Raw genomic sequence first — 16,336 nt, forward strand, 5'->3', positions numbered from 1 at the left:
CATATCTTGAGCTGTCTTTCAGAAGATGAAGCCACCACAGGGCAGACTGATGTGTCCAGAAAAAAGAGCCAGAACCTGTGGATTCAGGTGGCCCTGATGCCTGGACACTGGGTACCTGAGCCCTGACACTTCTCAGGCCATTGTGGGTTGGCTGTTTGCTCTGTGCAGCTGTCAGTACCCATATAGTTGTCCCTTGGTATCCATGGGGATTGATTCCAGGACCCCTGAGGATACCAAATCTTTTCTACAAAATGGCTCAGTGTTTGCATGAGACCTGCACACCCCTTCCATTCACTTCAAATCAGTTCCTGATTACTTCTGATGCCTAACGCCATCCAACTGCTTTCTAAATGAATAGTTTGTTATACCATATTGTTTGGAGAATGACAAGAAATAAAGTCTGTATATATCTGACAGTGTGTGCAATTTTTCTCTCCCCTCCTTTTTTTTTTGAGACAGGGCCTCATCATGTAGCCTAGGCTAGCCTTGAACTCGATCCTCCTGCCTCAGCCTCCCAAGTGCTGGGATTACAGGTGTTCACCCCCAATATTTCTGATCTGTGGTTGGTTGGATCCACAGATGCAAAACCCATAGACACAAAGCACTGAGAACAACACCTGCTCTTGGCTGTGTGGTTACTGAGCCTCTAGAAGAAAACAGAAACATGCAAACACACCGTGTTACCTGCTCCTTCCTCTTTCCTGGATGTCCCACTACCTGGCTATCAGTGCAGAACTCCACACAAACAAGCAGGAAGAGACAGGGTTCTGCACACAAGGGGGGTGAGGCGGCCCCTCACCTGGAACACTTCCTCAGGGATCACACCCTTCCAGGACTCGGACACACAGAGCTGAGCATAGGAGTTGAACAGAACTTCGATGACGGCAGGGGCTGGCGCACAGGTCCTCAACACCTGGAGAGATCGGGGTACACATGCTGTTGGGTGACCAAGTTTGAGATCCAAGTGGAGAAGAGTGTGGGGAGATGTTTGGATTCCATGCCTGCTGCTCCCCCGCTGTGTGACCTCATAGGCCCAGGGAGGGCTCAGTGGGAGCTGGCCCTCAGCTGAGCACAGGCAGCTGCTCTGCCTGGGGGCCCCTCCTGCTCCCTGTGGAAGGTCTGGGTACAGAGCAGAGTGATGGTTCTGCACACCCTGCTTCTGGAGAGTTGCTCAGAGCACAGGAATGAGGTTCTGCTGGAAGTCTGGCCCCAGGATGGCATTCCCAATTTCGTACCTCAATTTCCTAATGTCAGGAAAGTGAGAAGGGGGGAGAAGAATAGTTTTGCTCTTGACTTTCCTCTTGGCTTGCCCTTACGTTTTATTTTCACAGTCCCCACTGGCAAAGACTCCTATTTTCTTATTTGCAAATTTATAAGTCAAATCCAGCAGATGGAAAAACCATTTGCTTTTGAAAAATGAGTTTTTTTTTAACCATGGAGAAATGTTACAAACACAAAAGAAAATCAAACAGAATGATAAACCTGCACGTACCTACCAGGTACCCTCGAGGCCAGCTCCATCCCATTCCTCACTCCCCTAAAATCACTGTAAGGCAAATTCCATGGATGCTATCATGTCACCTGTAGGTATTTCAGCATGTCCCTTCAAGGATCTTTTAGAAGAAATACAAGCACAATTATTATAGCACCTGAGAAATTCATAGCCGTTTTCTGCTGTCATGTAGTGTTTAGTCACTGCTGAATTCACAAATCTCTCTTAAATTCCATTATTATAACAGCATAATTTGTTTGGTTGGTTAATGTGATGTGTATTAAATCTCTCCTTGTCTTTTTTTAGTAGGAGTGGGGTTTGAACTCAAGGCTTTGCACTTGTAAAGAAAGCATATTACCGCTTGAGCCACTCCTCCAGTCCATTTTGCTCTGGTTAGAAACGGGGGTCTCTCGAACTATATACCTGGACTGGCCTCAAACTGCAGTCCTCCTGATCTCAGCCTCCCAAGTAGCTAGCTAGGTTTGCAGGTGTGAATCACCAGCTCAGCTTCTTCTTCTTCTTTTTTCTTATTTCCCACGGGACTTCTTTGCTGTAGGAACTGAGTTCTTTGACCCATAGAGCTTCTCTTCTCGCTGTGGGATTCTGGTGATGGATCTGTATGGCGTTTTGAAATCTGCTGCTGCTTCTCATTTTCTGTAAATTAATCGTGGGATTCAGCAGCTTGAGAAAATTCAGATTCGATTTTGGAGAGGGGCCAGGAAACTTCATAGCCCTCTTTCTGAGGTCTAAGATTGACCAAGTTTTATAAGACTGGTCTTTGTATTGCTTGGTTGCTAGAGCAGAGACTGCAATCTTTCTAAGACCAGGCACCGTGGATCCGCGGCAGAGGACGGTCAGGGCCAGAAGCCAAGCCTGACCCACCTTGTGTTGCTGGCCCTGTGAACACACTTTCACGAAGAAAGCAAGGAAATCACTCACTGTGGTCACTCCTCTCATCACTCACCTCCCTTCTTCATGTTCTCAGATTGAAAACCCCCTTAAGATGCAGACAGGAAAAGTAAAACAAAACAAAAAAACCCAAAACTATAGTTCTTTGTTTGGAGATAACCACTGTCAATATTTTGTGCATTTAGAGAAAAACTAGTTTTGTAGAGATGTAGATTGTATGGTATAACAAATGACACCCTGACTTTACCATGGTGCAAAAGTCATACAGACTTGGTAGAAACCAGGCTGCCGAACTTGGCTCTTTCCCTGGGCCAGGGATACGCAGCACTCTCTTCTCTTGTGCCCCTGGGCAGTGGTGGTGCCCCGAGCTCTCAGTCAGCCCCATGGTCATGAGGGCAAATTGCCAGTGCTCTACAGTGCACTGTGCAGTTCGCTCCGATGCTGAGCAGGCTACGGTGTGGCGGGCGCTGTGATCTAGGATACCTGTAATCACAGTGTCTTTCCTGGGACACCACTCCATTGAAGGAACAGTGCATCCACACAACAAAGGCGGTAATGCTTTGCCTGTTGTTTTGAATTTTTTTTTTTCTGCTTAAAATAGACTGCAAACAATACAGAAATTATCAACGAGCATTTCAAGATCACTTTTGAAGCCACATATTTTTGAGTGTATATTAAATAAACTGTGTATAGTGTGTCAATCTTTTGTTGTACCATGAATACCCTTGAGCACATCTCTATCCCCTTCTGCCTTCATTCTTATTTATTTCGTCAGTACTGGGGTCTTGAACTCAGGGCTTTATGCTTGCTAGGCTGGTGCTCTGCTGCTTGAGTCATGGCCACAGCCATTTTTGCTCTGGTTATGTTTGGTAAAGAGTCTTGCTTTTGCCCAGGCCAGTCTGGACAGCAATCTTATTTTACCCTTCCTTTTGTAGCTGGGATGACAGGTGTTCCCCACTGCACCCAGCTATTGGATGAGATGGGGTTTCACAAAGTGGGCTGGCCTTGAACAGACATTCTCAGGATCTCAGCCACCCAAGTACAATCATTCTTATTTAAATACTTATGTTGAGTTTCTAGAAATAGTTCCAGGCTCAAAGGGTATGTGCATTTTAAAGCCTTTAAAACACACTGGAATTTAAGTGGGTAAGTTGGTACCCAGCGAGTGTGCTTTCTCTCCCTCCCCAAGGTATCTGTCATTTGCTGGGTGGAACAGGGAATATTTACTTTGTTTTCATTAACCACTGTCTTCCTTCTTTTGTGAATTGCTCATTTTCCTATTGATGTGTTTATCTTTTTCATTGATTTGTGAGTATATTTATCTAAGGTTAGTTTCCAGGTAGACAAACACTTTTACAAATAATGGCACTCTTTCCTCTTTGATGTTAATATTTATTTCTTCTCCTTGTCTTACTGCATTGGCTGGAGTTTTTAAGTTCAATGTTAACAAAACACTGATCAGGTATAATCATCTTATTGGTAATTTTAATTGAATTGTCTGTAATATTTCACTATAAATATACTTACAGATGTTAGTTTCAGATAAATTCTCTATTCTGAGTTTAGGAAATACCTTTCTAGTGCTAGATTATTATGAAGTTTAAGATTTAACTTTATGTCAGGAGCCAGTGGCTCACACCTGTAATCCTAGCTACTCAGGAGGCAGAGATCAGGATGATTGCAGGTTCGAAGCCAGCCCAGGCAAACAGTTCATGAGACCCTATCTCGAAAAAACCTTCTCAAAAAAAGAGCTGGTGGAGTGGCTCAAGGTGAAGTTCCTGAGTTCAAGCCCCAGTACGCAAAAAAAAAAAAAAAAAAAAAATTTAATTTTATTTTTTTGCCATAAGCCAACCAAATTAATAAAAATGATTTTCCATTGTTGATCTATTTTTGACATTGTAAAGCAGAGTCTTTTTGGTTCTTCTACTCTACCTGATATATATTAAATATTATTTTATAAAGAATAGGTGTTTTATATACTATATAAATATTATATAATTAGTATATAGTATAATGTTTGATTTAATTTGCTAAGATTTTTGCATCTCGTTTGATAACTAAATTTGGTTTATACTTTTGTTTTCTGAGCATTTTTTAATCAAGTTTGAATATGATCTTATGTTAACTTAGTAGAACTGAGAACACTTAAATCTTTTTAATCCTTGGAGGGATTTTAAAAAGTAGATAGTCACTGAACTTGAGAGAAAAAGATGAGAAAACAGTTTTGGGTGCTGCGGATGGAGCCTAGGGCCTGATGCACGCTGGGCAAGTGCTCTGCCTCTGAGCTGCAGCCCTTGCCCACAATAAAGCCTGCATTTGACATGGTCTAAGTTACATGTAAGAATTTCTTATTTTCATGGTTTACTGGCATATTTTAATTTTTCTGGAATCAAAGTCTTCTACGTTTTCCTGAAAAAACTTAGCATTGGGTATCTACCAATCAAGGTCCAGAAGGAGGCAGATGGCGGGTGGGATATACTTTTACTCCAAAAAGGTTTACTGATATGGGGACTACTGCCTGGCTGCTGGGAGTGACAAGGGACAGTGCAGGATCCCGGAGGTGGTAGCGAGCGGTTACCACCCCTGGGCCTACAGAAGAGCCAGGTGGGCTGTCTTACCAGAGGTGGTGGTCCGAGGTTGGTGACACACATGTTCCTTACCTGAAGCAGAGAGCGAGGCAAGAGCACACATCCTCTGATCAGCCTTTCTGCCTGTCATGGGGACACCCGCTGCTGACCGCTGGAGGCAGTCCCTCTGGGCGAGGCCCTCTGTGTCTAGCAGTAAGCACTGTTCTCTCAGGGAACTCACTACAGACACACTTTTCCTTTTCCAACTCGGATCCATGCTCAGTTAACTTGGCACATTTTCCCCTCAAGCCATAACAAAAGCAACTTTAAAACTCAGAACCAACTCCAAAGTGGTAAGAGTGTTCCTTTCCCATAGCCATACATTTTGAGGCACAGTGGTCTCACTCTTATGTAATGTGCAATTAAATAACATTTTTTTTTGGAGATGGGGGTCTTCCTATGTTACCTAGGCCAGCCTTGAGTTCCTGGGCTCAAATGATCCTCCTGCCTCAGTCTCCCGAGTGCTGGGACTATAGATGTGTACCACTGTGCCTGCTTAAATAACTATTGAGGCAGTGGTCACTGGAGAGTGTGCTGTAAAATTTTCAAATGGTTATTTGAAAAAATTAACTACCTTTCACTACTGTTTTTCTGGTACACTGCACTCTCCACTAGGCTTGGTAAAGTCTGAGATGGATTAAAAATCACCTTGAACTATTTGTCAGTTTCTCCATGTTAACATAATCTTTTTTTTTTGGCTCATCAGATCCATAATGGTTTCTCTTCATTCTGTGCTATATCCTTCGTCTATATCTAGTGAGTCTTTTTCCCTCCTCACTTTTTGTGTTTTCCTTGAGTTCTTCTGTCTTGCAGAGAGATAAAAACATGCCTTTTACTTTTCAGTTTGTTTGACGGAATGACCTGTGTGTGTTCTTAACTTTGGCCTTTGCTTTCCTTCATTTTACATGTTTTTAGAAGTCTCTGTGCTTGCACTGGGATAGTTAAAGCAATTTTTATTGACTGTTATAAATAATCTAGGCCTTCTATCTCATTTTCTTCTTTTTGATGTGTCTTGGCACGTCCTTTGCTTTCTGGTTTTGTTACAGAAGTTTGTGTTCTCATTGTATTTAAGTTCTTTAAAATTCTCCTAAGTGGTTATGTTCAAAATAAAAAATACTAACGTCTGCTTCTGTAGAAATCTAACTAGCATCTTTTTGTTTTAGATGTGCCTTTATCCTTTCTCCACATCTCTGCCTTAACCAATTCTTCTCCCTTCCGAATAACATGTGGTTCCTGATTGTGATTATTATATGATCATATATACATATATTTATATTTTTTTGTGGTACTGGGGTTTGAACTCAGGCCTTCACCTTGAGCCACTCCGCCAGCCATATTTTTGTGAAGGTTTTTTTCGAGATTGGGTCTCATGGAACTCTTTGCCAGGGCTGGCTTCGAATTGCAAACCTCCTAATCTCTGCCTCCTGAGTAGCTGGGATTACAGGCATGAGCCACTGGTGTCCGGCTATAGGATCATATTTTATGCTCAGAAATAATTTTTGGTATTTGCTTTTAGTTTTACAATGCGTTTAAATTATATCTATATCTATATAGATATAGATATAATTTTATATGTTTGTGTATGTGTGTGATGGCTATTGACCCAGAGTCTTCTGCATGCGGGGCACACGCTTTATCCCTTAGTTACCCCCAGCTCTCTCTGTTTTGGCTGGGCTGCAAGCTTACGAGAGCAGAAATACTCCCCATCTGCTCGTCTGTTTATCTCAAGGGCCTAGAATGTTGCTGATACACGATTCGTGCTCAATAAATACTTGTTGGATAATTGTTCTTTAAAAAATGTTTTAGGAAAGCATGTTTTCTGAACCCTTATGTCTAAAAATGTCTATCTTTTGCCATCAAAATGAAAGCCATCTTGGCTGAGTCTAAAGTTCACTGTCTAAATTTTTCCTTGAAATATGTGTAGATGATTTCATTGTCTTACGCTAATGTCACAGCAGAGATATCTGAATCTAGCCTTTTATTCCTTTAGCAATAACCTGCTTTTCACCTGGCTACTTTGCAAGATTTTTTCCAGTCTTTTTAGAACAATTTTTGGTAGGAAATACACAGCTATGTTTCCTGTCGCTGATCTGTAGACCACACCCATTCAACTTCTTATTGCAAATTAAGACATTTAGTGCAGCTAAGTTTTCTTCTATTAAGTCTCTGGTTATGATTTCTGATCTACTTGTTCTATACTTTTCTTTTTTTTGTTTGTAGTATTTGGGTTTGAACTCAGGGCTTTGCACTTGAAGACAGGCACTCTACTACTTGAGCCAAGCCTCCAGCCCTAGGCTTTTCTTTAGTAACACCACTCACTTGTGGGTTGGCACTCCATTCTCTGTTTTTCATGCCTGCCACTTCCTCTTTGAGTTTCTTGGCTTCCTTCTCTTCCTTTGCACTTAAGAAAAGCTTTCAACTAAGTCTTCGTTAATAATGAACAACACGTGGACATCTCAACAATCCAGATGATGAGTTTAATCCAACCATGGTAATTCCGTCCTCCTCACTGGTTACCGGTTCTGTAACCAGTTAAGAGCTAGTTTAAGTCAATTGGAGGGGGGTCTCTAAAGTGGGGGGCTGAGTCAGGAGGTGACACAGAGTAGGTGGTGTGGTGTAGTTGCAGAGTCAGAGCAAAAGGAGAGAAGCTGGCTTGTTTTTCCTCCACACTGGGTTCAGTGTCTGAACCCAGCTGAACCCAGCCAGAAGCCAGCGGATGGATGTAGAATCCCTCCAGATGGGGCAGAACTCAGGGCCAGCAGGCATGTGGAGTTGGTTCTGTTTTTCCTCTCTTTCATGTCTATGTAATCTACATTGTGCCCTTCTTTCCCGTCTTCCTTTTCCTGTCATTTTACTGACTTCCTCTTAACCTGCTGTTTTGTGGATCTCAGAGGCCATGCCTTCTTAAACTCCCTGGAGGCCACACACGGTTTCTGAGATTTTCTTCCAGATCTTCTGATGAGAAAGTTGGATATCCTCCCTATTTTGTGGATGCTTTTAAGTACTAACCAGGTCCCACCCTGCTTAGCTTCCGAGATCAGACAAGATCAGGCACATTCAGGATGGTATGGCCGTAGATTACAGTTTTTCTTTTTTTGCCTTCCCTCTGAATCCATTACTCCTTTTGCTGTTTTGATTAAGGTGGGTTTTTGAACCAGTCAGGAAGTTTGTCAACATGTGGGAAGTCATGGTCCTGCTCTTTGTGTTTTCTGCAGACTGGGGCCAGCAGAGTGAAGGGCAGATAAGCAGATCGAGCTGCTGGTCAGGCTGACATTTGCCTGGTGTCCACTGTACTGTGGCCTGAGGTCTCTTCCTGCTCAGACTCTTCTTGGAAGAGTTAGCAGGTCCCCCAGGTACACCTCTGCCATCTGCCCCACCTGGTCTAATGCATGGCATCCTGCTGCCTGGCTATGCCTTCTGCCGAGGTGGGCCTGGCTGCCTGACCACTCATAGGAGGGACATTGGGCAGGAGACCACCAGGCAGGAGGCCACATGGGGAGGGTTTCCTCTTTCTCCTTCTTCTTCTTTCCTTCCTCTTGTCACCATCTTCAAATCTTCAAAGTTTTTTTTTTTTTTTTTTTTTTTAAAACACCTTGTAACCCAGGCTGGTCCTGAACTCTGGATCTTCCTGCTTTCACCTCCCCAGCGCTGGGATTACATGTGGACACCACCATATTTGGTTCAAGGTTATTTTTAAGAAGACAGGAGCTGTTGCTCTTTTTAAACTGGTCATAATGTGGGCACTATAAGAATTCCATCAGGTCCCCTCCACATCCTATTTGTTTTCAATCTGTTACCCTCACCCACTCAGGCTTAGACTGACTGTGGAGAAGGAGAGAGACAGTGAATGGAGACTCAGTTGCAGAGAGAGCCCATGCCCTGTCTCCTGAGGGCCATATGGAGCTCTCCACGTGTTTGATTTCTGGTGCACACGGCACACTAGCAGTTCCCTGTGCACGGCTGTCACAGTGCATCCATCCCCTTCCTGTTGGGGAAGAACTACATCAAGTCCATGGCACTGTCATGCTGGCCCCACAGACAAGGCTGCTTACACCGGACCACGTCCCTGCAATTCCTGCTGCTTCTGGCCTTGCTAACTCTGACGGGCCCTGTCACTTCTCTGCAAAATGCTAAATGGCTCCCAAGGACTGCACGTGACCACAGACATCCCCCTACCAGGGAAGAGCTGTCCCCCACCCCCCAGCCACCACCCTCTCCTCCCCTGCCCCCGCCCCCGCCCCCCTGGGTCACGGAGTGTGACAAAGTCTTATTGCCTGTCTCTGGGAATTCATTTTCTGTCTCTCCTCTGTTCCACCTCTCTGGGGCTCCCACCCCTGCACCCCCACCCACCGGGCCCCTCGTGTTTGCCAGGCAGCTGGCTGCCTTCATTATTTCTACGCCAACACAGTTTAAAAATCTCGGCCGCCTCCTTGCTGTCTGCAGAGAAGCGGCTGCTGCCACATTACTCTGCCGGTGATGTCGTTAGTGTCCGGGCACCGTCCCAGCTAATGAGGCGGCAGAAAGAAAATTAAGGGGAAAAATCACACAGGCACATTGGTTTATATGTAGATGGAGAAATAAAACAAGGACAAGAAAACAGAGGCTGCTCTGATGCCTCCCCCATCCCCTGCAGGCAGTGCAGCCAGGAAACGGAGCCCTGGGTTTTGGCCACCGTTACCCCAGGATTCTCCTGCAAAAATCCTGTGAAATCGGGCTAAATGTGTGAAGTTGTTTTGCCTAATTCTGTAACTCGGTGACAAAGAAAACGGGTGAACCTGAGGTTCCTATTTCTAGGGACCTGTCAATGCCCAGGTGAGGCAAGACCAGGGATTCGCAGATGCTTCTGGAGCCTGTCATTCTTTCCATCTACCTCCATCCTGCTCTTCAAGCTATCTGCATCCCTCCTGTGGATCTGCACGGTGGCTTGTGGTTCTGCCTCAGCCCTCTACTCCAGCTTCTTTATATGCAAGCAGAGGGATCATTTCAAACACAAATTTCGCTTATGTCACCTCCTTCACTTAAAATAATATAGATTCCCATTGTTCTTAAGGCAAAGGCCCAAACCCTTAACAAGGCCTAGCTGTCCAGTCTCACCTGGTTCCCTCTTGCTGTTTCCTCTCCAGCTACCGGGACATCTTCCCACCAGCACACATTGCAATGTGAGTTCTGCCTCAGGGCATTTTCCCATGCTGTTCCTTCTGTCTGGAATGCCACCCTTTCTGGGGGCTTCAGTTCTGGACTCACTCATTGTGTGCTTGCGCTGGAGGGTTCCCAGGCCCTCTGTTTGGCACTTCCAAGGTGAGGTGGTTCTTGGCTCTGTTGTACTTCTAGCACAACAGCTTAGTACTGGTGTGGGGTTGTCTGACTCACAGACACACTGCTCCACGATGGCAGGATGTGTCCTGTCTCCACTGTGACCCCAGCAAGAAGCTCCTAAGAATATTTATTCAATGAATAAATAAATGAGCACTTCAGGGAAGCAAGGCTGGTGCCTAGTGGCTTGGGGCAAATCGTTCACCGCTGGCCTTCCTGTACTTCCCTGATTCCTGGGTGAGTCTGAGTTTGAATAATTTATAGCCACCTGCAGGTACACTGCCACTGGGTGCAACTCGCCTCTGCTCCACAGGTAACAGAAGTGCCTCTGTGCAACCAGGGGTTGAGGTTGGAGGAAGAAAGAATGTGAATGGAAAGTGCCCAGAGGAGATCTCTGGGGACAGATGGAGCCGGTCACTTAATCTGAGTGCTGATTCAAGGAGATGGTCCCCAAATGCACACTTGAGGAGGAGGCAGAGGGGCTCAGTGGTTTGTGTGAGAAGACATGGGCTGGTTCCTAGTGTTGCCACCCTCCAGCTCAGTGATGCTGGGTAGGTCATGTCCCTTCGGGAAGGGGCTGGACTTGAGGCCCTCCCAGCCCTCTTTGTGGTTCTAACATTCTCTTTTGGGGTGGTCTAGGAATGTCCTCTTCAAAGAGGTGGGAAGGGCTCAGCTTCATTACTGTACCATGAATTCCACTTCTAGCTACCAAAGGGGAAGAGGACAGAGAAACTCAAACAAAGCCTTTATTTCAGATTAAGCATAACCCACAAGGTCAGCTTGTAGCAGGTGCCAAACAAGGTTGGATCCACATTCCTGTGCCTCTCCTGGCTCCTTGGAGCTCCTCACAGGTCTGGGCCTGTCCTGACACCTTCAAGAATTTAGAACTCAACCTGGGTTGCAGCTGGTCTGCACAGAGCCTGTGCCTCTGCCTCTGGTGTGAACTAGCGGTCAGCCGGGCAGAAGGGGCTGGCATTGTCAACACGCCAGCTCGAAGCCCTGACACCCTTTGATTCCCGTGGCAGAGCACTGATCAAGGCTCGGATGGATGCTTTCCTCTGTCTGCTGCGGTGATGGCGCCTTTGTCTGGGCATGGGGAACTGTGATTTATGTCACAAGCTCGCTGTGAAACCTTTTGCCTCAGTAATTCTGAGCTCCGTGGGTGTCTCTTTACATCTATTTAAAGTACGGCTGCTACCCAGGGTGGCTGTGCTCTGCGACATTCCTGGTGGCTCGGTGCTTGCCTGCTGAGCATCTTGAGTGTTTGTTGCACACTCCATAGGGCTGCAGAGTCCAGTAGGATCTGTCCCTTTGATGTCACTTGGTGATTGGACTCCTTCCCTGGAGGATTGCTGGCTGGGAACCTGGGTGGAGAAGTACATTACCTCTGGATCCCCACAGTGTGTTGTCTGGTTGTCCCTGGGGAAGGTGAGAACTGGCAGGCATGGTTACCTTGGCTGAGAGGATTCTGGATACGGTAAGTACATCCCCATCTGCCCTCCTCTCCTGGCCAGGCGTGGGAGCACCCCCTAGTGTGGGGATGTCGGGAATGTCCAGAGACTGAAGGCAGGTCATGGGCCCTGAAGTTGCTGGAATCCTTTGCATTCAATTAACCGACACTGATTGAAGGTCTGCATCCACTGAAGGCACTGAGTTTTTTGGTGAAAGCCTAAAGGTGTTAAGATTTCTCAAAGAAAGTCTAATTCTTTCCACACTGTGGTAGAGTTGACAGAAGATTCATTGTTACACCAGGGGCCAAATGCTCCTAGGGGCCCAGCTATTACACACTGCTCTCAGTAAACCCAAACTCACCTCCAACCTAGACCCAGGATGGGCAGCACAGACTACACCCCGTTCATGTAGCTGGCGGAGTATTGGGGATCCCAGGCAGTGCCCTTGAAGACCCAGATGCAGCACCGTCCCTTGTCCTGCATTTCTAGGTCCAGGTTTGGGAGTTCCTACAGCCTGGAGACAGAGCTCAGGCCTAGTTGCCTTGTCCCCAGGAATGAGGACTGTGATGCTGCCCCTAAAACTTGACAAGCTGGGTGTAGGTTGCTCAAACAGAAATGACATAAGGTTGCAAAAGGTTATTTCCAGTCACTACTGAAACATATTCCTTTTATTTCTTCAAAAGGAATCACCCCAGATAGTTTCCATTTGTGAGTGATCAGATGAAGCAGTCAATTTCACTTTCCCTTCTTTCTGTAGTTTGACAGGGTGACTAAAGGTGCATCTTGGTTTAATGCAGAAAGGGGGAGAGCTGAAAGGGCAGTGGGGGAGTCTTGTATCTGTGTCACAGGCTGGTGAACTAAACGTACTAACAGTGGGGTGTTAGGATGTAAATTATGAGTGCAAAGGGTGTTGCAGAATACAAGCACACTGGCACTTCCTCCTGAGGATCTGCCACATGGAGACCAGTGCCACTCAAGGACAGAGTGACATAGTGTCACAAAAGCATAGCATCATCCTGCTTTTCAGGGGGAGTTGTTTAAAAGACACCCTGTACACTGTGTCTTTTAAAGACAGACACACTCTAAGCACATCTGAGAGAAATGTGTGAACCTCACCCTTTCAAGCATCTAAAATGTTCTCTTGGATAACAGCTTTTCAGGTATTTGTTCAAAATTTACCAAGCCCCCCCCCCTTTTTTTTCATATGATTGGTGTGTATTATGCACCAGGGGCAATTTTTAAATTAAACACACCAAAATTTTACATCTAAGGCTATGATTTCCTGCACCAAAGTCTTTGGGGAGAACAACCAGTATTTTGAGAACCTTTTTTGGGAAGCACTTTGAGTATTTTCTCAGCATTCCTCTTTCAGGTAGCTCTGACAGGTAGAAAAGTGACAAGATGCTCAGAGCCAGGTTTGCAAAGGCAGGATCCAGGGAGGCGGGGGTCACATCGCGACAGGGCTGTGAGCCAGAGCAGGGCATACCACCTGGTTGAAACGCAAACGTGACACCTGTCATGCAGCGGCGAGGAGAGAGTGAGAGGAATGTGCAAAGGCCTGACGTGTTATCATTGATAAGGTGGATGAAATTACCCAGGTCGGGTAATTTTGTTTCAGATCAAATGCCAGACACCACAAGAGGCTTGTTTTCACCGTTCTGACAATTACACCAAAAGATGGGCTGCCAAAATACGATGTGAGCCATGACGGCACCGTGGAAATCAGTGCTTGGCATCCCCAGGGATCCGTTCTGGTGTGCCTACTGACATGGCAACCTCCTCTGAAATTTCTTGTGACTGTAGCTACTAGGAGGCGTCTAGGCCCTTGGTCCTCAAAGTGAGGCCTCCTCTGGGAGCTTGTTAGAAATGCAGAACCTTCCACCCCCGAATCTGCCCAGGGGTGTCTGGGCTCATTGTAGTTTGCGAGGCTGCATGCGGGGCGGCTCCCAGGGGGACGCTCCTGGGTTCCCTGTGGCACATGCCAGCCCACCCGCCTTACCTTGGGGAAGGCGTCGGGCCACACGGTGGGGGAGCCGTGGTTGAGCAGCGCCTGCACGGTGCGCTGCGGCGCGGCCTCGGGCACGCAGGCGGCCGTCTGCAGCACGCGGGCCAGCGGCGAGGCCCCGCCGTAGTCGAGCGCGCCCGCGTCGGCGCCGTGCCGCAGCAGGAGCTGCGCCAGGCCGTGGCGCGCGTGGCCGCAGGCCTTGTGCAGCGGGCTGCGCTCGTCCTCGTCGCGCGCGTCCACCGTCGCGCCGTGCCGCAGCAGCAGCGCGCACAGGCGCAGGCAGCGCGCGTGCTCGTCGGGCCTCCGAGGCGCGCCGCACGCCGCGCTCAGGGCCGTCTCGCCGCGGCCGTTCCTCGCGTCCACGCGCGCCCCGCGGCCCAGGTAGAGGCGCGCGTGCTCGTCCAGGCCGCGCTGCGCCGCCACGTGCAGCGGCGTGTCCCGGCCCGCGCCGCCCGCGCGCTGCACTGAGGCCCCGTGCTCCAGCAGCGCCTGCGCGCACCTGCGGGGAGGTCAAGGCCGGTCACCAGGGCGAGGGGAGGGGCGCAGAACCCATGCCCCCACAACCCTGACCCGCTATCCCAAGGCTGGAGGTTATGCGGCGAGGTAGGTCGCCTACATACCAAGGATGACCCCTAGAAACAGGGCAGGAGTTCGAGTCTCCAGTGTTAAGGCTACAGGAATTCAAACTGAGTTGGGAGAAGAATGACATTATGGCAAACACTGGGAGTCCACGCCTCGCCAGTTACCAAATGGGTCATTGCATAAGAATTCAGAGTTAAGATGAAAGTTCAGATGAAACTGAAGCTGCTTGGTGTTACTTGGGAAGATACTGTGGTCCAAACGACAGTGCAGGTACCTAGTAGTTAGGGTCCAGGACAGTGGCTTTCTCAGTGACTCTCCCATCCCCTGGGAACACTCTGAACATCTGTCCTGTGCTAGGATGATGGCTGCTGACCAGGCAGCCCATGCTGGATGTCTTGGCCTAGCACCTGGTGGGAAACAGCCTGCCCCAGCCTAAGAATGAGGGAACAGTCACAGCCCTTTCTCCAATGGGCTGGCCATTCGCTCCCTTGGTCACCTCCTAGACATTGCCATGGTTGGGTTGCTCCAGTTTTGGTGTCTGATGGCAGACCACAGCCTCTGGTCCTTCTGCTCATCCACAGCTGTTGGCTCTGTTTGCCATGTGTGCTGTGACATGAGCAGACAGTCCATGTGTCCTTGGTCCCTCTACTCTCCCAGCTCTTCATGGCTTCCCTTCCTTCCCTGGGCAGTGCTGAGTCACTCTCTGGTCCTCATTTCCCCTATGACTGTCCCCTCCATCAAATGGCCATGTCTTCAACTGGAGTTCATTCATTCCCACCTGCTCTTTATGTGGTTGCTCAGCTCTGTAGAGAAGGCACCATGGATGGAAACTGGCCTTGGTCTCTGCTGGCCTGGGGTGTGTGTGTGTGTGTGTGTATTTGGTGTCTTCCAGCTAATTACTGCTTCCCAGTTTTGAAGGTCAAAACACTGTCCTTGAGCTCAGCCTCCCCTCTTCTTCCCTTCAGCAGCCTACTCGTCCATTCAGAGTGTGTTCTGGGAACTCCTTTGCCTGCCTGCCTCTTGCAAAGGAGTCTGTTCTGTGACCTGTTGGAATCTCTTTTTACAACTTTTATTCCCTTCATCTTCCCTTTGTCTAAGGAAGGGGGTCTCCTCGCCAGACGGCATCATCTTCAGCATCCTTAGGGGCTTTGCTGTCAGTTACTTGCTTTTTCTCTGCCCTCCTGCCTCTCCCTCATCCTCCACTGCAACTGGTCACTCAGCCCCGTTGTTGCCATCTCATCAATAATCACTTGAACAGCTTCCTCCCTCCATTCTCACTGCCACTGTCCTTTGAGAGACTAGATTGTTTTTTGCTAGAATGTTCACAAGTCCCCTTATTTGCCAGCTTTCCAATCTAGCAACTCTAGGCCACCCAGAAAGAGCCTTTCCAATGTGAATCAGCACACCTGCGCCTGCTTAAAACTCAGCAGCGCCTCCTGCTGCTGGATAAAGCCTCCCAGGACTCAGGCTGCTCCAGGGCCCGCTCCCAAAGCCTTAGCCGCTTAGCTTGCTGAGGTTTCTCTCCTACCTGCCCAGGTGCAGTTCTGGAACCACCCTCCTGCTTTGCACTCCCATGCCTCCTTCTTGGGTTGCCTGCCTCCCATGATGCCTCCCCCGTTCCTATCTTCCTTCTTCTTCCTCTTAGAAGCCTTCTCAGTGCTCTGGCCAGAGGGGCCACACCTATGTATTTTCCTGTGCCTTGTCTGTGTGGGCAGGACACTTGTTACACCATATTCCCAATGTGTATTGGCACCTTTGTCTTCTCTCTGCTGGCTCCTTGAGCACAGAAATGGAGGCTTTAGGGTGCTTGATTCTCATGGCCTAGCTTGGTGCCTCGCCCATTATTGGTATCCCCTAAAAGCACATTGAACAAATGGCATTTCATTCATTTCCATCTTTCAGCTTTTCCTCATGTAGCTGCTGCCTTCCCTATCAGTTACCTAACTTGGAGACTGAA

At 47.8% G+C, this 16,336-nt stretch overlaps 1 protein-coding gene and 1 long non-coding RNA gene across 5 annotated transcripts in view; both read right to left on the reverse strand.

Annotated features, from left to right (window-relative positions):
• Positions 1–16,336, reverse strand: part of Asb18 (ankyrin repeat and SOCS box containing 18) — a 62,472-nt gene that overhangs the window by 3,338 nt on the left and 42,798 nt on the right. For 2 of the 4 annotated variants that reach the window (XM_074072062.1, XM_074072063.1), the window contains 2 exons: positions 13,792–14,296; positions 800–913 (listed from right to left, as the gene is read on the reverse strand). In XM_074072062.1, the coding sequence (XP_073928163.1) occupies positions 800–913; positions 13,792–14,296 (619 nt within the window). Of the gene's footprint in view, positions 1–799; positions 914–11,069; positions 13,282–13,791; positions 14,297–16,336 lie in introns of those variants that run through there. The other 2 variants (XR_012447424.1, XR_012447425.1) reach the window with 2 other exon arrangements.
• Positions 11,070–11,927, reverse strand: LOC141422669 (uncharacterized). The gene is made up of 2 exons (XR_012447426.1): positions 11,794–11,927; positions 11,070–11,705 (listed from the first exon to the last, which is right to left on the reverse strand). It is a non-coding gene; the product is annotated as an uncharacterized lncRNA (long non-coding RNA).

This window comes from Castor canadensis, chromosome 4 (assembly GCF_047511655.1).
Source record: "Castor canadensis chromosome 4, mCasCan1.hap1v2, whole genome shotgun sequence".
Lineage (NCBI taxonomy): Eukaryota > Metazoa > Chordata > Mammalia > Rodentia > Castoridae > Castor > Castor canadensis.